Below are 24,523 nucleotides of genomic sequence, written 5' to 3' on the forward strand. Positions count from 1 at the left end.
CACAAAGAACTGTCTCTCTCCCTACCCTTCCTGACCCAGCATACACACAGGCACATACCCCTAAACTCAGTTTAAAAGATCAACTACTTATTTTTTCTAGAAAGTACTTTCATTCATTCTTACAATAAATACCTTAACCATAGGTATTTATAGAATTTTGTTATTTTTGTGGGAGGAAAAAAATTTTTTAACTCAAAAGTGAAAAGTATAATAGTCTCATTCTGAAAAGCATTCAAGTTATATGTCACAGCTTTTCATCTTTAAAAAAATATTTTTACTTTGTCATGTTATTTACAGTCATAAGCATAAATGGGTTTCAATACAGGAACATAGTATAAATTTACCCTTCAGAATTGCTGTTGGATAATTTAATCACAGTTAAAGCCAAATTGATGCTCACTGTTATCTGAGGAGCAGATTAATGGTGACTAGCGGTGGGTAGGTCCCATTGGAGGGAAGGGTCCTGTGAAGAGAACCCAAACACTGGAGACTGTATTCAGGACTTCAAACTCCACCCCGACACCTCCATGGGTCTGACAGCTCTTCTGAGTCAGGACTCTTGGGTTAGATCAGTTAACTTGTCTTAGATAACCAAGGGATACCTTATCTATAGGAAGAGATTGTCTAATATTTTTTGAAACTTTACAAACTGAATCCATTTAAAGTGCTTAGAGCTTGTATCTTGCTTACAACCCAGGACTATTTACTAAACTTTGCTCTCAGGTCTGGCAAGTTAAGACTTAGGAATTTCACATATACTTTTGATTACAGTGGTTTCCACAGTTACCACAATAGAGGAATAACCTAGGCAACTTATTAAAGTGCAGGCTCCCCTTCCTCACCCCTGGACTGCTGAGTCAGAATCTCTGACAGTGGAACCCCAGAATCTGTTTTAAGTAAACTCTCCAGGTGATCCACTTGCAGTCTTGTACTAAAATTGGTAATGTAGTCAAAACTGAAGCCTTATTTAAGCTGTTAGTTTTAAAAGTTGAAAGCTAAATAGAAAAGCAACATGTAGGGTTTTCTGATGGTCTCTCCTCACTGCTCTGTACCTCTTTTTTATAGACTGAAAGCACAGACCACTGTCAGTCATTTCCCTGGTACGGTTTAAAGACAGTGATATTGGTGGAAGCCAAATGATTTCATCTCCTTTTATACTTACACAAATTAGCAGCCTGCACCAAACTGGCATTTCCACAAATGGAAATTTCTCTTCAGATTAATCTAAGTCTTATTTGCACAGCTTATCTTCATTTGAATAATACTTATGATAATAGCTACCATTTGCCAAGTGCCTGTTATATGCCAAGTGAATGTCTTAGGTACTTAAAATGTATTATTTCTGCAAGTAAATTAAAACTAAACATTACGCATGAGGTAATGAGGTGACTGAGGCACAGAGAGGTTAAATGAAGAGCCCAGAGTGACATGATGGTAAAATGGCCCAGATGGGACACCAGCTCAGGTCTGTTTGGCCCCCAAAGCTCATGTACTTTTTATGATACCTTTTTGTGTCCCTGTGGTCTCTGTGGTTCACGGATTATTGCTTGCTGCACTTTGGGCTGATCTGAAGGCTTCTGGAGTTCGTCCCAGAAACTCGATCACATAGAATGTTTGAAGTCAGTCTCTAGCTTTCTTACTGGCGTTGGTGCTACAGCATCTCTGTGTGGGTTCCTGTACCTGTTTTTGCCCAGTGTGCCCTGGCTGGAGAATCGGCGGCTCCAGCCAGCCCCAGCCCAGCGTGTGGTGCAGTGATGAGGCTGCTGTTCCACTGGGCTTGTGGCTGATGATCTTGTTTCAGGGGGTGGCTGGGTCTGCTGCCCAAGGCAGAGTCTGACCCACACCTTTCGGGAGCAGAGACACTTTCATTTTAGGCATTATCGACAGTCATCCTTTTCTTAGTATAATAATACTCTTTAATCATGTGATCAAGATATAGGACTTTAAAATGGTCCTTCATACCTAAACTTTGAAGTCTAGGTTTTTCTCATTTTGATTGAGATGATGTAGGTCCAGAGGAGGAGCATATATTCATGTGAATTTCTTTCTCACATCTTGAACTTGAGGTCTGAAATCATACTCTTCTTCCTCCCTCCCCCGACCCCCACACACGCTGTGCTCTCCTGTCCTTTATAGGTTCTTTATTTTAGGTGGTGGATTAAACTTTGTGTTTCATGTTATCTCAGGTTTGTAATTCCTTACTTGGCAAAATTAAAATGATCAATCAGTGTTCAAAACTTCTTGTCTTCTTTTCCCAGCCTGGCTTCCCAGTCTGACTGTCTCTTCCATCCCTCCACACTCTACTTTCCAGCTGCACAGTAGCCACCTCACTGCTCCACCCTGCCCCACACAGTCTTCTTTGTTTGTTTGTTTGTTTGTTTCTCTTGCATGTCCTCAGCCAGCCCTGGCTTGCTTTCCTCTTTCTATCTTTCACACATGGCATCACGAAGTTGCATCCAACTCTTTGCAACCTATGAACTGTAGCCCACCAGACTCATCTGTGCCTGGGATGTTTCAAGCAAGAATACTGGAGTGGGTTGCCATTTCCTCCCCCAGGGGATCTTCCCCATCCAGGGATTGAACCTGCATCTCCAGTGTCTCCTGTTCTGGCAGGTGGGTTCTCTACCACTGAGCCACCTGGAAAGCCCACCACATGTGGACCTTGTTCCAAACGTGTGGCCATCTCCTGTCTCCCTGTCAGAGTGAAGGGATCCATTAGCCTTGCCCTGGTCATCCTCCACGCCACTGTTTCCTCCTGCTTAGAGGTGGTTCTCCTTTATCAGCTCCATGAGGCTTGTAAAAGGGTATTGAGTGAACAAATTCCATCAAATGAGCCAGTGGCAAAACAGAGAATAGTAACCTCTGGAAAAAGAAGAAGCAGTCTCCTAAAAACTTCTATAACAATACAGTTTTATATTTTGATGAATGACATTTATATTAATTTTTCTTTTTATAAAAAAAAAATGTTGCCCTTAAAGCAAGTGTTGACTTTGTTTTTCTTCTCTTTTAATCCAATGCACATCTAGGTGGCACAGGGTGCTTTTAAAAGGAATCCTGACCAATGGCCTGGTGTCCGTGTACGAGCTGGACTATGGCAAGCATGAATTAGTCAACATGAGAAAAGTGCAGCCCCTGGCGGACATGTTCCGCAAGCTGCCGTTCCAAGCGGTCACTGCTCAGTTAGCAGGTAAGTTCTGGGGAGTCTGAATGTCATTGTTTTCCAGTGTATTGTTGAACATTTGGGTTGTTTATGCTTTTATCGTAGTGTTAAGAAAAAGCCCACAGCTACATATACTAGCCAAAGTAAACAAATGGAAACAATGAAACAACCAACAGGAGGAGAACATTGCATGATTAATATTTCATAATTTATTGCATAAATTATAATGCATTTACAAAATGGACTTTCACAATTATGAAACATTCCTGGCTTGTAGAATATGACCATTTTCATGGCCAACATTTGCATTGCAACTAACAGCACAGAAGTGTGTGATTTTAGCACACTGACACCAGCCCCTTGACTGTCATAAAATCTGAGGAGCTAAACTAATAGGCATAGAGTGGTGCTTCTTTATGATAGTATCTGATGAGATTCGTTTTATCTTCTGTGAAAGCAGTGCAAGTGTCGGTGGCCCCTCCATGTGCCCTCTACCAGTAGTTAACATGGGTGCCTAGCTGAAGCTCTACCCAGACAGCTGGCAGCATTAGCAGAGGGTGTGGAGATCCAGAGGGCTGAGGGGTGCTGACATCTCCAAGCATCTGGGCTGTGTGTCCTGCTGTGCTGGGATATGGGGGAGTTATGACCACATGTGCCACCGTCATTCTTTGCCCCTCACTCACCCCATATACTTAGTAGTGGCAGAACTAACTTGATCTCAGAAATGAGAGCAATTGTGTGTATAAATTCTTATTGACAGCTTTTATTAAAGAGATAGGGATAGATAGATAGAGATGGTCTTATTTGCCAGTTTCTTTGTCTCCTCCTAGACTTCAAAGGAAACTCTCATGGTAGGCAGATGTGAACCAAAACTGGCATCTTATGCATGGCATGGCTACCATTGATCTGCTCTGAACTCAAAGTTCTAAATAATGAATGGTTACATTTTTCATTTTCCCTTTTTAATGTTCAGGTTTTGCTGTCAACCCCTGTTGTTAAACATGACAGTCAAACCTCCCAGTGAAGGTGTCCCTGTGAGTGAGGGGTGCACGGCGCCATCATCCCCACCCCTGGCTTCATGGTCACAGTCACTGGTGTTCCTTGTGCAGGGGACTTTACAGCCACTTCTTGTTGCTGAATTCGAACCATGCTGGGAGGTTTAGGCTCTGTTACCATCACTGAAGCAATAGTTTACAGACTATTCTAGGCTTCCCTCATCAGAAGTTCTTAATAATCCAAGAGTTTAGCCCACTCACTGATAGGTCTTTAAAATTATATATGAAACTCCCATACCTTCATCACTATGGGGCATAATTTATAGTTTATCTAATCTAGTATAAGTGAACTTAATTTTTATTAGCTTAATAGTATTTCTTGAAAAATACATAATTCTTGTCTCAGTTTTGTTTTAAAACCTAATTCAGAATTCTCTAACTTGAGCTCTCAAGTTTAAAAGTTATGAGGATTTATTAATAGATATGCATGAGATTTTAAATTCATCTGGTCCAACCACTTTATTTTGTGAGAAGTAAACTGAGGCCTGAAGGATTACCTGGTTTCCCCAAGATCATACCATTTCATAGAGGAAGGGCTGGGAATAGTAACTGAATCTCTAGACTTTGATTCCAGTGCTTTTACCATGATGATGTATGTGACTTTAAACACTGGAAGTGTATTGATTCTTCTTCTTCTTTTTTTTTTTTTTTTACTCTATCTGGTTCATCAGAAAAAAATATGTGACTAAGAGAAATGTCATTGATATTGATATTTTTCTCATCATCAGTCTGTTATCTACATATACTTTAGGAAAATGGGCAGCCTTTATTATAACTTCATTTTATAACATTCGAATGAAATTTGTGTCTGTAATTGAAGGTTTACAGGAGTAACCCCATTCAGAATAGAAAAACTGTAAGCAAGACTATTTGGAGATTGCTTGGCATCTCTGTTTTCAGTTGGGCAAGTCTAACCTGGTATGCTTAAGCTACTTTGCAACTGACTAAATAGTTTTCCATTATAACAGATCAAAGAAAGGCTCGTTTGACCCTTCATTGATCTTTGAATCCTTGTCTTTCTCTTAGGAGTGAAGTGTAACCAGTGGTCTGAGGAGGCTTCGATGGTGTTTCGAAATCATGTGGAGAAGAAACCTCTGGTGGCACTGGTGCAGACAGTTATAGAAAACACTAACCCTTGGGACCGGAAAGTAGTGGTCTATTTAGTGGACACATCGTTGCCAGACACAGATATCTGGATTCATGATTTTATGTCAGAGTATCTGGTAGAGCTTTCAAAGGTCAATTAATCACTGATTCTGAGACCTTGACAACTAATTCAGATTTTTTAGCAATAACAAAAATGTAGTAGGCTTTTAAAAAAAAATTACCTCTGCTACATGGCTTTGACTGCTGTGGGAAGTTGAAAAGAATATGCTTTTTTTTTTTTTTTAAGCTTATGTTTGATGAAAGATATTTAACAAGTTTTGTCTTAACAGAGTTGACTTTCAAAGAGAATTGCACTTGAATTACTACTATAATATTAGAATTAAAATGTTTATCAATACAAAAACTGATTATCTTATAATTTCTTGGCTTTATGATCTTAAAGACCCCTTTCCCTTTCCTGTTCATGTTTTCTTCCTTGTTGTGCTCAGTTCTTCTCAAGTTAGCTTGAGAATTTCATGATTTAACCCTGCCTTAGTCTAGTGGTGGGTCCCAAAGCAGGTGGTCACCACACCATGTGAAGTCTCTCCCAAGTCTTCAGCACATCAGCATTACTACTGGTGGTGCTGCTGGAGGAACAGCCCAGGCAAACCAGCACATCCCTCACCCCAGATCATCCCAAATCTCGAGTAACTTCTCATTGCCCAGAGAGTGTGGACTGAGAACCATCTCCCTGCCCAACCGCACTGTCCACTGCTTCTCCCTGCACCAGTCACACTGAACCTTCATCTGGTTCCCAAACCCCATGCGTGCTCATCCAGAACTGCTGATGTTCTAAAGCAAGTCTTCCTCCCCTCCAGACCACTCTTGCTGTCTTCCCTCAGCCTGCAGCTCATTTTGTCTCCACCAGTCTTGTCTGTCGGTATCCTCCCTGACTTCCCAGGCTTATCTGGTTCCACTCCCCGATTCCCCTCCTACTGCATTGTACTTCCAACTCCGCCTCTCATAGTGCCCAGACCTCACTGAGCTTCCTACCATATCAATAGTTGTCTGCACCAATCACTCCAAATAGATTGTGAGCACCTTGAGGGAGGGAGGGAGGGAAGGAGGTATCTTAGCCATCTGTCCAGTCATATCCTGGTAAATATTTGACAACTGGTTCTGCTGGGTATGTGTGGGGATGGGGGCAGTGAGCCTTGATTTGTAGTATCTGATGACCCCCGTGTTATAAATATTCCTACTGTTGTTGAGTTCCAGGTAACAATGTGAGTTGGAAAAAGATGCACCCAAGTGGCTCTTATGAATTCTAGGATGGTGAGCTCAGTTTGACTGGGAAGCTTAAAATTATCATTTTGAACATATACTAAGTTTAGGCTAGTTGACCTCTGTGTGAAGATATGCTTAAATAATTAGAAATATTGAGTGGATTTCAGGGCCAGAGATAAAAATTCTTAAAGTCATTTGCTTATTTTTATTTGTGAACATCTAGGAAAGGTAAGAACAGAAAGAAAGTACCAGATGTTTTAAATTTTTCATGTAAAATGTGTTGAAATTATCTTTCTAGCTTTTTAAAATTTACATGTAGTATTTATAATTAAAGTGATTCAAAATTCAGAAATGATTATCCCAGTGATTTAAATAATCATTTATGATAAAACAAAAACATTCCAATACATAAATATTTAAGTAAAATAAAGCAGTATAAACTTTTTTTTAAATAATGGTTTCTTTCCCTAACAACAACCAAAGAAAAACCCACAAATATCTTCAAATTGTCTACAGATAAGAAAACGGTGGTTTCTACTACTTCACTAACTTTAGGAATGTTTCTGTTACTTTTTAAAATAAAACAATTGTTGATATAACGGAAAAGTTAACCTAGTGCTGAAACAGTTTGACAGACAAATGAGACGTGCCCCATACCTCATAGCATATTCAAAAGTCCATTCCAGGTAGACTGAAAGCCTGAGAGTGAAAGGCTACCGTAGGAAGATGACACCTTTATAATCCAGGGGCAGGAAGGATGCCTTAGACTGGATGCACAGGTTGCTAACAAAGGAAAAGACTGACCCTTGAACATGGTGAGGGGAGGGCGTTTAGTGGTGCCAACCCTCCCTGCTGTGGGGAATTCCTGTGTGACTTCACGGTTGGACGTCCTCATATATGTGGTTCCTCCGTGTCTGTGGTTCCACATCTTCAGGTTCACCTGTCCAGAGATGATGCAGTACTATAGTATTTTCTGTTGAAGAAAGTCCATCTGTATATGGGCTTGCACAGTCAAACCTGTGTTGTTCAAGGGTCACCTGTACTAGACAACATTAAAATGAACATCTGTGCATTGAACACATTATTATGAAGGTGAAAAGGCAAAGCACAGATTGGAGGATATATACATACACACACACACATGAAAAATAGATCACGTGTATTCAGTAAATTATCCAAAAGCAAAATGGGCAATACATCTGAACAAACACTTCTCAAAAGAGGAACTCCAGCTGGGCCGTAAACATGAAAGATGCTCAACCCATAGGACACAGGGAAATGCAAATTCAAACCTCAATGAGATACCACTGCTCAAGTGCCAGAATGGGGGAAATGTTTCTATTTCTGTTAATTCCAAGTGTGTTGAAGATGTGTGCACTTGTGCAGGGAGATGCTGGTAAAGAAAGTTCACAGCTAAACATCTGTAATATCTAAAACCCAGAAATAACCTACGTGTCCATTAATAGTAAAATGGATCTTTTTAAAAACTGATAACATTCATTCAATGGAAACCTCTGCAGCAATGAGAGTAAACAAACTACAGTCATGTGAACCAACATGGACTAATGTTAAAACGCAGAGTTGAGCAAATGAATATAAACTGTGGGGGAAAGAGGCAAGTAAGGAAGTGATTACCATACGAGTAAAGAAAGTGGGAAATTTAGGAGGGCGTGGTGACCCAGAAGAGCACAGGTTGACTTTTGCTGCCAGTGTTGCCTGCAACAGGTGTTTGAATGATAAAAATTTTGGACTTTCTTGGTGGTCTGTGGTTAAGAATCCACCTGCCAATGCAGGGGAAATGGGTGTGATCCCTGGTCTGGAAAGATCCCACGTGCCACGGGGCAACTAAACCTGTGTGCCGCAACTACTGAAGCCTGCCCACTGTAGAGCCCGTGCACCTTAACAAGAGAAACCACACAAGGAGAAGCCCACACACCCCAACTAGAGTTGCCCCTGCTCACTGCAACCAGAGAAAGCCTGCGTGAAGCAACAAAGACCCAGTGCAGCCAAGAAAAAGAAAAATTTGAACCAGCACACTTACATTGTATGCCCTTTTCTCAAATGTTCAATTCCACCAAAAAGATTTAAAATTTTAAATCTGAAATATTAAAGCATTGCATTGTTTAAAAATATAGGGTACGTGCCCCTTGACAAGAGAATTTTCTTATAGCCTTGAGGGTTTTGCAATGTAGGAATACATTTCATGGAAGCATGAATTGTCAAAGGTGTTTCTCATTAGTGATCTGTACACCAATATTAAGAAGTTTATATTAACAGGCTCTACCCCACCAGAAACTTTCCTGTGATAATCCAAAGATACATTTCATCTACACAAACTCCTTTTTATGAGCCATGTTTAAAATTAAAACACTTTAAGTTTCTGTTTAAGTGGTTTGCTCTGGAAAACACATTTGGCTTTTAAGAAGGTAAGGCTTTTGAACACAAAAGTAAAAACAAACAAATGGGACTACATCAATCTAAAAAGCTTTTGCCCAGTAAAGGAAATTCATCAACAAAACAAAAAGGCCACTTACTGAATGGGAGAAAATATTTACAAATGATACATGCAATTATGGGTTGAGGAGGCCTTACAAATAGCTGTGAAAAAAAGCGAAGCGAAAAGCAAAGGGGAAAGGAAAGATATAAGCATCTGAATGCAGAGTTCCAAAGAATAGCAAGGCGAGATAAGAAAGCCTTCCTCAGCAATCAGTGCAAAGAAATAGAGGAAAGCAATAGAATAGGAAAGACTAGAGATCTCTTTAAGAAAATTAGAGATATCAAGGGAACATTTCATGCAAAAATGGGCTCAATAAAGGACAGAAATGGTATGGACCTAACAAAAGCAGAAGATATTAAGACGAGGTGGCAAGAACACACACAAGAACTATACAAAAAAGATCTTCACGACCCAGATAATCACGATGGTGTGATCACTCACCTAGAGCCAGACATCCTGGAATGTGAAGTCAAGTGAGTCTTAGGAAGCATCACTATGAACAAAGCTAGTAGAGGGGATGGAATTCCAGTTGAGCATTTCAAATCCTGAAAGATGATGCTGTGAAAGTGCTGCACTCAATATGCCAGCAAATTTGGAAAACGCAGCAGTAGCTATAGGACTGGAAAAGGTCAGTTTTCATTCCAATCCCAAAGAAAGGCAATGCCAAAGAATGCTCAAACTACCGCACAGTTGCACTCATCTCACATGCTAGTAAAGTAATGCTCAAAATTCTCCAAGCCAGGCTTCAGCAATACGTGAACTGTGAACTTGCAGATGTTCAAGCTGGTTTTAGAAAAGGCAGAGGAACCAGAGATCAAATTGCCAACATCCGCTGGATCATGGAAAAAGCAAGAGAGTTCCAGAAAAACATCTATTTCTGCTTTATTGACTATGCCAAAGCCTTTGACTGTGTGGATCACAATAATCTGTGGAAAATTCTGAAAGAGATGGGCATACCAGACCACCTGACCTGCCTCTTGAGAAACCTATATGCAGGTCAGGAAGCAACAGTTCGAACTGGACATGGAACAACAGACTGGTTCCAAATAGGAAAAGGAGTACGTCAAGGCTGTATATTGTTACCCTGCTTATTTAACTTACATGCAGAGTACATCATGAGAAACTCTGGGATGAATGAAGCACAAGCTGGAATCAAGATTGCCGGGAGAAATATCAATAACTTCAGATATGCAGATGACACCACCCTTATGGCAGAAAGTGAAGAAGAACAAAGAGCCTCTTGATGAAAGTGAAAGTGGAGAGTGAAAAAGTTGGCTTAAAGCTCAACATTCAGAAAACTAAGATCATGGCATCCAGTCCCATCACTTTATGGCAAATAGATGGGGAAACAGTGTCAGACTTTATTTTTTTGAGCTCTAAAATCACTGCAGATGGTGATTGCAGCCATGAAATTAAAAGACGCTTACTCCTTGGAAGGAAAGTTATGACCAACCTAGATAGCATATTAAAAAGCAGAGACATTCATTACTTTGCCAACAAAGGTCCGTCTAGTCAAGACTATGGTTTTTCCAGTAGTCATGTATGGATGTGAGAGTTGGACTATAAAGAAAGCTGAGTGCCAAAGAATTGATGCTTTTCAACTGTGGTGTTGGAGAAGACTCTTGAGAGTCCCTTGGACTGCAAGGAGATCCAACCAATCTATCCTAAAAGAAATCAGTCCTGGGTGTTCATTGGAAGGACTGATGTTTAAGCTGAAATGCCAATATTTTGGCCATCTGATGCAAAGAGCTGACTCATTTGAAAAGACCCTGATGTTGGGAAAGATTGAAGGCAGGAGGAGAAGGGGATGACAGAGGATGTGATGGTTAGATGGCATCACCGACTCAACGGACTTGAGTTTGGATAAACTCTGGGAACTGGTGATGGACAGGGAGGCCTGGTGTGCTGAGGTTCATGGGGTCGCAAAGAATCAGACATGACTGAGCGACTGAACTGAACTGAACCCAAAATATACAAAGAACTCATACAACTAACATTTAAAAAAAAAATCCAATTTTAAAAAATGGGCAGAAAATCTGAACAGGTGTTTTTCCAAGGAAGACACAGAGATGACCAATAAGCATATGAAAAGATGTTCAACATTACTAATCAGCAAAATACAAATCAAAACCTCAATGAGCTCTTACACGTGTCAGAATGGTTACTATCAAAAAGACAAGAAATAAGTGTTGTTGAGGATGTGGAGAAAAGGGAAGCCTAGTAAACTGTGAGTAGCAATGTAAATTGGTGCAACTACTATGGAAGTTTTGAGAGGTTCCTCAAAAGAATTAAAAGAACTACCATACAATCCAGCAAATTCCCTCAGGATTTATACAAAGAAAACAAAAACACTAATTTGAAAAGATACATGCACCCCTAGCCAAGATACAGAAGCAACCTAAGTGTCCATCAATAGATGAATGGATAAAGAAGATGTGGTATACATACATATATATATATATATATATATATATATATATATACACACACACACACACACATATACACAATAGAACATTACTCAGCCATTAAAAAGAAATCTTACCATTTGCAACAACATGAATGGATTTAGAGGGTATTGTGCTAAGCAAAATAACTGAGACAAATACTTTATTGATATCACTTATATGTGAAATCTAAAAAAGCAAAACAAATGAACAAATATAAAACAGGAACAGAGTTATAGACAGAGAACAAACAGGTGGTTGCCAGAGAGGAGCAGGATAGAGGGAGGAGAGAAATAGATGAAGGAGATTAAGAAGCACAAGCTTCCAGCTGCAAAATAAGTGAGCAAAGTATGAAATGTACAACGTGGGGAATTTAGTCAGCAACTATGTAATGTCTTTGTATGGTGACATTATCACTGGACTTGTGATCAGTTTGAAATATATAGAAATATCTAACCACTATGCTGTGCAAAAGGAATTAACATGTAGGTCAATTATACATCAAAAATAAACTCTAGGGAAAAAAGATAACATTTTTTGTTTGGGGAGTGGGGGTTGGATGAGCAGTCAAAAGGTACAAACTTCCAGTTGTAAGATAAGTAAGTACTAAGGATAAAATGTACAGGATAAATATACTTAACACATGAAAGTTTTTAAGAGTAAATCCTGATTTCTTATTACAAGAAAAATGTTTTTCTTTTGTATCTATGTGAGATGATGGATGTTCACTAAACTTGTAATAATAAATTTATTATGTTTATAAATCAAACCATTATGCTGTACACCTTAAACAAACAGTGCTGTATGTCAATTATATCTCAAAAAAACTGGAAGAAAGAACAGGTGGGGCTTTTTTTGGGTGGTTGTTATTTTAACCATGTACCTCTGTTGGAACTACGTGTTCACAAATTGTTCGTGACTAAAGTTTGGGCTCAAACAAGACTCAGCTGGGTTGCTGATGAGACGGGATGGGTCGTTGCTTCAATTAAAGCAGGTAAAGTTGTGGCAACCGCTTGGCTGGCTTTGCTCCATCCGAGGACCTACCGATTCTTAGGTCTTAGACCCAGCAGGAATGAAATCCGCCCACCTTTTTCTAGACAACTACCTGGTGGGGAAACCGAGACGAAGACAGGAGGTGACGTGCACCCACTTGGTCAAGAAGCCCATCTTCCGGGCGGCTGGAGCCCTTGCCCCGCGCTTCACCAGCGGACGTCCCTACCCGGCGGGGGACTGTGCGCTGCGCCCCGGCGCCCCCGAGTGGAGGGAGAGGTAAGGAGGGAGAGCCGGGCGGGTGGGGCGGGGCGCGGTGACAACGCAGAGCCGGGCCCGCCCCTGGCTCCTACCCCCGGAGCCCACAGCGCCCGCCCGCTCGCGGCCGCCCGGGAGCTCGTCCAGCCCCGCGCTCCGCTCGCCCGCGCCCGTCCGCCGGCCGCCTGCGCTCGCCCAACCGCCGCCCGCGCCCGTCCGCCGGCCCCCGCGGCTCCACGGCTCGGTAAGCGTCCTACTGGCCAGGGGTCCCCCTCGTGCTCGCGGGGTTCCCTGCCCCCGCGCCGGGGCCCCAGCCATATCTGGGCAAAATATTCAGCTGTCGCTGCCGCAGCCGCCAAGAGGGACTGAGCGTGGCTCCCTCTATAAATAGCCGCCGCCTGGGGTTGCCTCTGGGGCTGGGGAGCCGGGTGTCTGGGTCCGGAGCTGGGCGCTCGCGTCCCCACCACTCGGCGCGCGTGGCCCCGGCCAGGGCGCCCTTCTCTCTGGACCCTGGCGCCGCATCTGTAAATGGGAGAAGGACCTGGGAGCTCCGGAGGACTGGGGTCATGGCGGGGCCAGCGCGCGGCAGGGCCAGGCGCCCCGGGCGCTCAGCGGTACAGGTGCAGCCGAGCCGGCACTCAGGCGCAGCCTGGGTCCGGCTACCGAGGCTGTGCAGGGGGGAGTGGGGCGCCTACGCGCTCAGGTGGACTTGATACTTGGGGCTCGCGCTGCTCCTGGTTGCGGCAGGAAAAGTTTCCCAAACTGCGGGAAGAGACAAGGTTTAAAGCCCCACGGTAACTCGCCTTTCGCTCGGAGGCCGAAAGAAGAGGGGGAGAGCCTGAAGGCAGAAGTCCCCCCACACCCCGCCCCGGGTATCGTCAACCCACTGGGTGGACTTGATAAGCCTCCTCCCTCTCTGGGCCTCGATTTCCCCATTTGTGGGGGCAGGGTTTGGTTCCGCGCTGGAGCTGGTGGCTGGGCCGAAAGCAGTAGGGCGCGCTCTTGACCGCCGGTTCTCCCCCACCTGTTCACCAGTTCCAGGCCTGGGACCCTGGGGGGCATAGACGCGCAAATCCGGAGGGGCTGCGGAGACTGGCGACTTTGCCGCTCCCTCTGACTCGGATCTTATACTAGACCTAGTAGGACCCTCGGAAAGCCTGGGCCATATACACCCAGGAAGCACGCTCCACGGTAATTATAGGCATCTCTGCTGGGTGGCAGCCATCACCTTCGCAAAGAAGCTTGTGAGTCAAACAGCTATAGACCCAGTGAACTGGGCAGGGCTAGAGGCTCCAGTCCCTCTGCTCTCTGCCCTCTGTTTTCACATCTGTATGATGCCTATGATGCTGCCTCAGAGCCCTACACACACCTCCTCCTCCTCCCCATCTCTTCTGGCCTTGACCTTGGCCCTCTCAGACCCTTGAAGATGACCTGGCCTAAGCTTTTCCCTGTCTGAATCACAAAACCAGACCCTAACACAGGTTCTAGGCACTCCGCAGGGGCACCCGGAAACTTCCCGTTTTCCCCCCAGTGGTGACAACAATTTTGTTTCTGGGGAAGGGACGCAGAGCCCCCTGCTCAAGGTCACACACTACCGGGCGTGCCAGACAGTCTCCACCAGCCTTTCTCACTTTTTTGTTACACTTGCTGCTCAGGCAGGTCTTGGGGATCCACGAGCACCCCACCAATGCGCCCCCCTTCTTTGGTCTGCTATTGTCTAGGACTTTCTCTTACTCAGACAACAGCACCCTCATCTGGAAGTTTCGTTTTTGTTTCTCCTTTACTTTGGATCTCTTTTTTTTTTTCCTAAAGCCATTTTAAAGCCTCACAGATAGAATGAAGAAGAAATGGAGACAAATAGTGAGGTTCTCCTCACTTGCAGAGACACATCAAGTAGGCAGAGAGTGAGAGCAAAGAGTGCTGTCACTCTGATGTGTTAGTTCTATTTAATGAACCAGCCTTGCAGATCCACGATTTAGAAGATGTTGACTCCTGAGTTTAAGTGGAAAGCCTGTGTTGTCTAAAAATAGCCTTGGCCCCACCTTATCAGGGTCCCACACTTTCTCCCTCCTCTGGGGTTGGGCTGCTTCCTGCTCCTCAGCAAAAAGCATAACTAGGAGTAGGTAGTGGCAGCTATGAGTAACAGGCCGACCTGGATGTTAGGACACTCTGCCTGCCACTGACTTAGAGTGACCTTGAGCAAGTGGGCATGATGTCTCCACTGCATTCAAAGTTTCCCTTGGAAGATTTTCTATCATGAGAAAAGTGAAGTGCCAGGGATAAAATTCAGGGGAACCCACCCTGTGAAGAGGAAGGAAAGAGCAAGGGGAAGCTGGCTCCCAAGAGCCAAGGGAGGAGAGAGATTGGCAGTGCCAGTTGGTGCAGAGAGACAGAGGATGAGGGCTGGGAAAGGGCCACCATGATTGGCAGGCATCGTGGGTGACTTTGGCCAGGGCATTGCAGAGGGTTCAAAAACGGGATCTGCCACTGCTTTACTGAAGCCAGTGGCCCAACCTGTCTGAGCCCATTTCCTCCTCCATACAATGGGATAATAAGAGCACCCATTTCACATGGGTTTCTGTGGGGATTGGTGTCGGGGGGTGGGGGTGGGGGGGGGGGATGATGCAGGGAAAGCCCCTGGTCCTGTGCTTGGTATCTGCGATGCTGTTAATGCTGGCAAGAGGAGGCAGAAGCTAATGGGAGCTGAGGATGTGGAGACAGAGCCCACAGATCTTCTAAAAGCTTGGAGGAGAAGGGAGTAGGAGCTGACAGGAGGGGTTTCCAGGCTGAGGAGTGTGAGAAGAGGCTGAGCCAGACCACAGACCCCGGAGAGGGGAAGAGGGAGAGGTGTGCGTCTGAGGGACTGTGCATGGGAGGCTGAGGGCCTTCCTTCACCACCTGCTGAATGTCACAGGCTCTCAAACATCGCAGTCCTCTAGATTCAGGCTGAGCGAAGAAAGGGTAAAATGAAGCCAGTCCTGACTCAGAACCTGGTGTCCCCTTGGGAGACTTTAGTATCTGTGAAGGGGGGTAGTGATGGGCCATGCAGGGTCGTTTGATGCTGCCAGAGGCCTTGTGACCTTGGCTGGCTTATTTCTGAGATGACATCATCTATTGATGACTCCTGCTGAGCCCAGTCATAATGGCCTTTTCCAGGCAATGTTTTGATTTTTCGGTCGTACTAATGGGCCAGCCAGGCTGCCAACATTTCTAAAGAGGCCATTTCACTTTTCACTTAAAGCCAGAACAGCAAGTGATCAATTATTTGGCCACTAGGAGCTATTACCAGTTTAAAGCCACAAATGGTCTGTATGGAATAACATGAATCACATGGCAGGATTGGGGGACCATTTCCTATTTCTTGTTTTGTTGTGTAAAATCCTCCTTTGATTAATCACGATAAGACCAGACTCTCTGCTTTTAACAATAGGAAAGAGTGAGCTCACTGAAGTCAACCTAGGACAGCCTGGGAGTTTTTCTTCAATGTTAGGATGTGCTGGATCCAGATCACTTCTCATCTGAGATACTAAACAAGCTCAAGCATTTCTTTTGGTTCTCCTTTTCTTACATCCTTTTGTTTTCCTCTTGGAGAAAAACAGATCTGTCTCTGTTTTGGTTCTTCTGAGGGCCCCAGCCCTGGCCCCCACTCACTCTGGGGCTTCTAGAGAGGTCCATTTCTGGGAGATGCTTCTAGTGGGTGATGAGCAGAAGGGCCTTGAGCCTCACTCAGCCTTCCTGGACTCATCTCTGCCATCTCTTGAATCTCAGTGCCACTCTCAACCCTGTTCCTTTTCACCCCACACCCTCCTCCTGTCCTATTCACTCCCAGGGCTCCTACCACCCACTCGACACTCAAACTCCCAAATTCATGTGCCCAGCCTGGACCATTCTTCACGGCTCTAGGCATCTATGACCCCAGCCTATTGAACAAAGCCAGAGGGTGTCCCAAACGCACTGCACACCCAACAGGGCTGATCAGGCTCAGTACCGTCTTCTTCCTGTGTCCCCACCTCTTGGTTAATAGTAATATCACCCAGGCTCCGAGCCAGAAGCCTCCCTACCTTTCACCACCCCATTCATTTGGTCAACAGTCCTGTCAGTCTACCTTACTTAGTACCTCTTCTTTTCATGTCTGTCCCCATAGTCACTACCCCCGTCGAATACTTTGCCATCTCTCCCCTGAGCTAACGTCAGAGCCTCTTAAGAATCTTTCTGCCGCAGTGTTTTCTTCTCATGCTGTTGTGAAAAGATCTTTGTATTAATAAAACGTAGCTTAGACAGTGTTATTCCTCTCCATTTAGGGACTCCCCACTTCCTGCCAGATTCCTTGGCATTGATCACCAGGACCATCAAAGATCTGACCCCAAGCTGCTACTCCAAAGCCATCTCTGGACACTCCTCCCAGTTCTCTGTACCTTCTGGTCATGGTGCAAACATATGTGACTTGATGCCTTGCTGCCTTTGCCCACGCTGTTCCTTCTGCATGGAATGCTGTCCTCTTCCTTATCTACATGGCAAACTTGGGCTGTTCATTCGCTAAGTCGCTTCTGACTCTTTGCCATCCCATGAACTCCAGCATGCTAGGTTTCCCTGTTCTTCACCATCTCCCAGAGTTTGCTCAAACTCATGTCCATTGAGTCGGTGATGCCATTCAGCCATTTCACCCTCTGTCGCCCCCTTCTCCTCTTGCCCACAATCTTTCCCAGCAAACTTGTAATCCTCCATTAAAGTAGAGCTCCTCGTTGCTTCACCTGTGCTCCCACAGCCCCAGCTATGGTGAGTTCTAAGTGTAATCAGCTATTGTCATCCTTATCTCTGACTAGATTGATAGGTCCCTGAAGGCAAGAGTTTATGGCTCATTTATTTCTGCTTCCCCACTGTTGAACTCAGAGCTCAACCCTGGGCAGAGTGCAAGTGTTTCATGTTTTAATCGATAACAGATCACTGAATGAATGAATATGTAAAAGAATAAGCAAATGAAAGCCCTTAACCGTGACAATTACACAACAACAGCTACGTGTTTTCCCATCCCACCACCATGTCGGCTCCCTGAGGGCAGAAACCACACCTGTTCTGCTCCCCACCAACACTGCAACCTCTTTCAGCCTTCTCACAATAAATGGAATGAACCCCCGATCTCACTGGAAGCTCACAGTAATCCTGTAAAGGGAGGAAGGGCTGGTATAATGACCCCTTTTTGTAGACAGCCCAGTGAACCCCAACAGGAATCATTCCAGGCCATCCAGTGCACGTGTGCTCTCCCTGGAGAAAAACCCAAGCGCTCTCTAGGGTTTAGTAAACTTGAGAAATTGGAGTCCTTGTGTTCTGCACTAGTGAGTCTCTAGCAATAGAATCTCTTAAGATGTTGTTAATGCAGATTCTGCCTCAGTAGGCCCAGGAGGGGGCCTGAGACTCTGAATTTCTAATAAGCTTCCTAAATAATAAGCTTAATGATTCCTAATAAGGGCTAATGCACATCTCATAATGTGAGGGTCATCCTGCATACTCTGACCACCAAACCTTGGGCACCAAGCTGCCCATGACTTCTCTCAGTTTTCCCTTGGTGATTGCATTTTTTTGTTGTTCGGTTGCTAAGTTGTGTCCGACTCTTTGCAACCTCATGGACTGCAGCATGCCAGACCTCCCTGTCTTTCACAATCTTCCAGAGTTCGTTCAAACTCTTGTCCATTGATTTGGTGATACTATTCAACCATCTCATTCTCTGATGCCCTCTTCTCCTCCTGCCCTCAATCTTTCTCAGCATCAGGGTCTTTTCCAATGAGTCAGCCCTTTGCATCCTGTGGCTAAAGTACTGGCGCTTCAGCATCAGTCCTTCCAATGAATATTCAGGACTGATTTCCTTTAGGATTGACTGGTTTGACCTCCTTGCTGTCCAAGGGACTCTCAAGCATCTTCTCCAACACCACAATTCAAAGGCATCCATTCTTGGGTCAAAGGCATCAGCTTTCTGTATGGTCCAACTTGATGGGCCATTGCATTAAGATAGTGTTTTATTAAAATCTACAAATGAATTAATTTAAGCCTTGACTCCAAATCACAAATCCAGGGTTCTTTCTGTTTTGTTTGTTTGGTTGGTTTTGTTTTTGTCACAAAGGGGGCGTGAGCGGCATGACAAGGCCAGGGCGTGTGGTGTGCAGCGGAGCATGTGGGAAGCCCGGCTAATTCGATGTGCAGGGGGCGGAGACTAGCAAGGGGCAGGGGATTGGGGAAGGGCCTTGCGGCCAGGTGGCTGGGGTCATGTGTGCTGAGCACACTGGCAGGGAGAAAGCCCAGGAATGGCAGGCTGCTGGAAGGGTCAGGCTTGCAGCTGTGGGTTATTTCCACCTTCTACCTTCCTGCCTTCTCCTTTCCTCTTCAGAGAAATTTAGATCCAGAAATGGCTTTTATGTCAAGCTGCCTAGTTCCTGGTCAGCCTAGAATCCCCCGAGTGCCAGAATTCCAGGTTCCTGTGTCTGATTGAGTTTTTTCAGTGCACATCGCTTACACGTTGGCTCTCTGAACCCAGGGTGAGCACCTGGCCCGTGCAGGGGTGGGAACCCGACTCCTGCCTCAGAACCCTTAAAAGACAAGAAAGAGGGGAACCAGGAAGGCGGACTTCCTCCTCGCAAATCCAGAAAGACTTAAAAAATCAGACTGAATGGCAGCATTGAGCGCATTTGTTTATTATTTTTCTATTGCATTTCATTAGACAGACCGTTGTTGGCAAAGTAATATCTCTGCTTTTCAATATGCTATCTAGGTTGGTCATAACTTTTCTTCCAAGAAGTAAGCGTCTTTTAATTTCATGGCTTCAGTCACCATCTGCAGTGATTTTGGAGCCCAAAAAAATAAAGTCTGACACTGTTTCCACTGTTTCCCCATCTATTTCCCATGAAGTGATGGGACCAGATGCCATGATCTTTGTCTTCTGAATGTTGAGCTTTAAGCCAACTTTTTCACTCTCCACTTTCACTTTCATCAAAAGGCTTTTTAGTTCCTCTTCACTTTCTGCCATAAGGGTGGTGTCATCTGCATATCTGAGGTTATTGATATTTCTCCCAGCAATCTTGATTCCAGCTTGTGCTTCATCCAGGCTAGCGTTTCTCGTGATGTACTCTGCATATAAGTTAAATAAGCAGGGTGACAATATACAGCCTTGACGTACTCCTTTTCCTATTTGGAACCAGTCTATTGTTCCATGTCCAGTTCTAACTGTTGCTTCCTGACCTGCATATAGGTTTCTCAAGAGGCAGGTCAGGTGGTCTGGTATTCCCATCTCTTTCAGAATTTTCCACAGTTTACTGTGATCCACACAGTCAAAGGCTTCGGCATAGTCAGTAAAGCAGAAATTAGACTAGTCCATCTAGTCAAGGCTATGGTTTTTCCAGTGGTCATGTGTGGATGTGAGAGTTGGACTGTGAAGAAAACTGAGTGCCAAAGAATTGATGCTTTTGAACTGTGGTGTTGAAGAAGACTCTTGAGAGTCCTTGGACTGCAAGGAGATCCAACCAGTCCATTCTGAAGGAGATCAGCCCTGGGATTTCTTTGGAAGGACTGATGCTAAAGCTGAAACTCCAGTACTTTGGCCACCTCATGCGAAGAGTTGACTCATTGGAAAAGACTGTGATGCTGGGAGGGATTGGGGGCAGGAGGAGAAGGGGACGACAGAGGATGAGATGGCTGGATGGCATCACTGACTCGATGGACGTGAGTCTGAGTGAACTCCGGGAGTTGGTGATGGACAGGGAGGCCTGGCGTGCTGTGATTCATGGGGTCACAAAGAGTTGGACACGACTGAGCGACTGAACTGAACTGAACTGATTGCATTTCACTTACACCATTAAAAGGCTATGAGATTGCTTAAAATAAACCCACACCAGCCACATAATTGGTAAAAACAGAAGAAAGGAAGAGAGGAGGGAGAGATGGCAGAAAACTTGAAAATGAAGATCATGAAACTCTGAGAATCTGGTGGGAGTCGTGGACCCTTGCTCCAGGAAAATGAATACACCCATGCACACAACAGTTTGCATGTCATTTCTGTGGCTGCATGGGTCACTCTGAAGGCCTTTCAAAATGCACAACACAGAATAAGGAGAGGAGTTATTTCATATCCTAGCTGAAGATGGACATTCCAGTCAGCTCTGAGATAAATCATGATGGCCAAAGGGGAAAGGGAGAAGAGATGAATTAGAGGCCACGTCATGTCTGATTGAAAAACACCAGTCCTTCAGGAGAAAGAAATGTTTTCTTAGTCCTGGTTCTCAGAGTCTTGGGAGATAGTTTTGCATAGTGGTTATAAACATACCTTCCTGGATTCAAATCTAAGTTCTGTCAGTTACTGGCTGTGTAAACTTGGGTAACTGTTAACCCCGTGTGCCTCAGTTTCCCTATCTATAATGTAGGGTTACTGTGGGGATCTCAGTTCACACATATATGAAGTGGGGTTGTTGTGAGGACTCAGTTATTATAGGTAAAATGCTTAAGCCAGCATCTGGAACATTATTCATATTAGAAAAGTGTGTGCTATTATGAGAAGGCAGCGTGGAGCAGCGGTGATGAATACAGGTTGCCTGTCTGGATTCAAGTCCCGGCTCTGCTATTTATGAGCCTTGTTACCTAGGCCACTATAGTAGGTTAAATAGTGTCCCCTGAAAAGTCGTGTCCACCCAGAACCTCAGAAGGTGACCTTCTTCGGAAATAGAGCCTTTGCATATGTAATGAATTAAGATGAGGTCATGCTGGGTTGGGGAGGGCCCTAAATGCAATGACTGGGGTCTTTATGAGACATAGAGTGGACTGACCCAAGGAAGAAGGCTCTGTGACCACGGAGGCAGAAACTGGAGGGATGCAGGTACAAGGCAGGAAATGCCTAAGGTTGCTGGTCGTCACTGGACGCTAGAGGAGCATGGAGACAGCCAATCCTGCCCATGTCTCAATTTCCAGTTTCTGGCCTTCTGCACTGCAGCAGGGTGAATTTCTGGAGTTCAAATTCATCCAGTTTGTGGTTATTTGTTATGGCAGCCCCAGGAAACTGCTGCAGTCAGATTACTGCTTTTCCATTTCTTCAGCTAAAATGGGAGTTAAAAAGTACCTACTTCACAGACGTATTAGGATTGCATGAGATAATCCACATAAAGGGTTTGGCACTGGGCCAAGCTTGCGGTACATATAGAATAATGCTTGTAATTAGAAGGTACGTTGGCATAACAGGCAATGGTAGCCTCAAGGATGGTGTTAGTAGCATCCTATTGTACATCTGCACTATAATTCATTTGCCCTATTGATGAATTTTTGTGTGGTTTACAATTTTGGGATAATATAGATAATAACCAGATTCTCTGGTTATTCTGATTCTTCTCTGGCTCACATGGTGAAGAACTGGCCTGCAATACAGGAGACCCGGGTTCAGTCTCTGGGTCAGGAAGATCCTCTGGAGAAGTGAAAGGCAACCCACTCCAGTATTCTTGCCTGGAGAATCCCCATGGACAGAGAAGGTTGGCAGGCTACAGTCCATGAGGTTGCAGAGTCAGACACAACTGAGTGACTGACACTTTCACTTTCAGACAATAACCAGATAATTTGTATGTATATCTTTGTACAATTCAGTGATTAAACTAGAAGAATAAATTCCTAGAAGTGGAATTGCTGTGTTAAAGCATGTGTGCATTTGGGTAGATGTGGCTTAATCTGTCCTGAGAGACAGTGTACCAAAGCATCCTTCTATTCTGTGTGAGAATGTTGATCTCCACATCTTGTGAACACCAGGGATTCTCACTAAATCTAACTCGTCCTTTAGCTATAACTCAGGTGGTCCCAAATTATGAAGTCTTCCTTATTTGTCTTACTTTCAACCAGAATTTATGGTCTTCCTTCCCTGTTTCCCTTGGAGTCATCTAAGGGAATGCATCCGTGTGTCCATCCCTCTCTTTCTCCAATCTTCCCTTTCTCTTTCCTCCCCTCTCTCCATTCTTTCCTCCATCCATCCACCCAACACCCAACATTGATGGCACTTCTTATCTTTGTCGATCTGATAGAAGAGAACTGATGTCTCATTTCTCGATTTACTTTTTTCTCTTATGGGTGGATTTCATTCTGTGCTCATAGGTTTATTAGCCATTTCTGTTTCTTTTTATGTGAACTGCCTGTTTTTTCCCTCTTCCCATATTTTTGCTGGGCTCTTCTTTTTTTTCATTTTAGGAACTCTTGTCTATTAAAAAAAGTTAGCCCTTATTCAATGTACAACACATATTTCCTCCCACAGCTTGCCTTTTGGCATTGCCCATGCTACTTTTTCATCTTGACTTTTTAGAAAATACAAAAATGTGCTTCATAAAGCTGTACGTATGTTAACTGCTGCTGTAAGGCAAGGTGACAAAGTTCACAGGTGTGAAATGGACAGTGAGAATAGGAGTGAGTTCGCAAGCTTTTCTACAAGCCACCTTTTAATTCCACCAAGGCTTTTGTTCTGTGGCTGTCAATGCCAGTAATAATGCCAGGCATTCATTCATTCACTTATTCAACAAACCTGATTTCAGCCCCTGAGAGAGGCAGGACTCTATGATGGACCGTGGGAGACAAGGGTGTTTATTCAAGAAGCTTTCAGGCTTGAGGTAGATGGGGTACAATAACATGATGCTTCTGATGGCAGAACTCTGATGGCCCCTTCCCTTGGTGTTAGCTATTTAGCTTGCTAGTACCCTTTTCAGCTGGTGTGGAGAAAGATGTCATGGGCTAGAGTTAGGGCAAGAGGCTGGTGAGAGATTGTGGTGGCCTGAGTCAGGGCAGTTTCAGAGAAGTAGGAAGAAGGAACTATAGTGTGGAGTATGGCAGGACTTGCAGGGCAGCTGGACCGGCCAGCTGGGACAGGGCAGTGGGTTCAGCATCTTTTCCTGAAACACTGTTGCTTACAATGACTCATGTGGTGACTCAGACACAGTGATGGCCTCAGGAGGTGCAGAATTAAAACACACACTGGTGCACACACACATATGCGCACTTTTCTAATTTAAACCTGTTGACCATTTAGACGTTTGGACCTTTGAGGCTACATGTGAACTGGGATCTGGCTCATAGCCACTGCAGAGAGTGATGGAGTCAAACGCTGTGTTTTGTTGCCCTGCTTTTTTCAGAAGGCCCCTTGTGAGTAAAAGAATGAGATCAGCAGGAAGAATAAAGCAAACAAACCAGAAAACAAGTCTTTCAAAGAGAACTGATCATCTCTGAGTCTCCATGTTCTCTACTCAATGGCCCCAAACATATCTTTCATAATAGAACCAGGTCTTGAGGGGACTTATAATCTCATCTTGTCAATTCCCCAAACCTGCCATCAGTCAAGACGTCAGCCCTCCCTGGAAAACCTCATTTAGGGCTCTCGGCTTTCTGCTCACATGCCTGGCATAACAAGGGCCCACCACCTCTTGAATCAGCCCAGCTCCTCCTCGGGCATTTTTTATTTTTAGACAATTTCTTGTGCTGATCAGAAATCCACGCCCTGGTCACCTCAGTTTTAAATCTGTGTCTTCTGAGTGCTGCGATCCATAGACCATTTTTGTTCCTTCCTCCCCAGGTCAGTCCATTAGAAGTTTGCTGAGTGTGACCATGTTCCCTCTGTCCTTCAGCTGTTCTTCATATGACACCCTGCCCCCTTCTCTGGACTTAGCTAGAAATACTCAAGAGAAAAGGCCCACTTCACAGGAGTGGTCACCCATGTGGCTAATAATCATATGAAATGTGCTCAGCTGAC

General features: G+C 44.4%; 1 protein-coding gene across 2 annotated transcripts in view; it reads left to right on the forward strand.

Annotated features, from left to right (window-relative positions):
- TDRD7 (tudor domain containing 7) overlaps nucleotides 1–24,523 on the forward strand; it is a 144,754-nt gene that overhangs the window by 97,233 nt on the left and 22,998 nt on the right. For both annotated transcript variants that reach the window (XM_070794795.1, XM_019966247.2), the window contains exons 16-17: nucleotides 3,027–3,187; nucleotides 5,242–12,798. In XM_070794795.1, the coding sequence (XP_070650896.1) occupies nucleotides 3,027–3,187; nucleotides 5,242–5,462 (382 nt within the window). In that variant the 3' untranslated portion in view covers nucleotides 5,463–12,798. The remainder of the gene's footprint in view (nucleotides 1–3,026; nucleotides 3,188–5,241; nucleotides 12,799–24,523) is intronic.

This window comes from Bos indicus, chromosome 8 (assembly GCF_029378745.1).
Source record: "Bos indicus isolate NIAB-ARS_2022 breed Sahiwal x Tharparkar chromosome 8, NIAB-ARS_B.indTharparkar_mat_pri_1.0, whole genome shotgun sequence".
Classification (NCBI taxonomy): Eukaryota; Metazoa; Chordata; class Mammalia; order Artiodactyla; family Bovidae; genus Bos; species Bos indicus.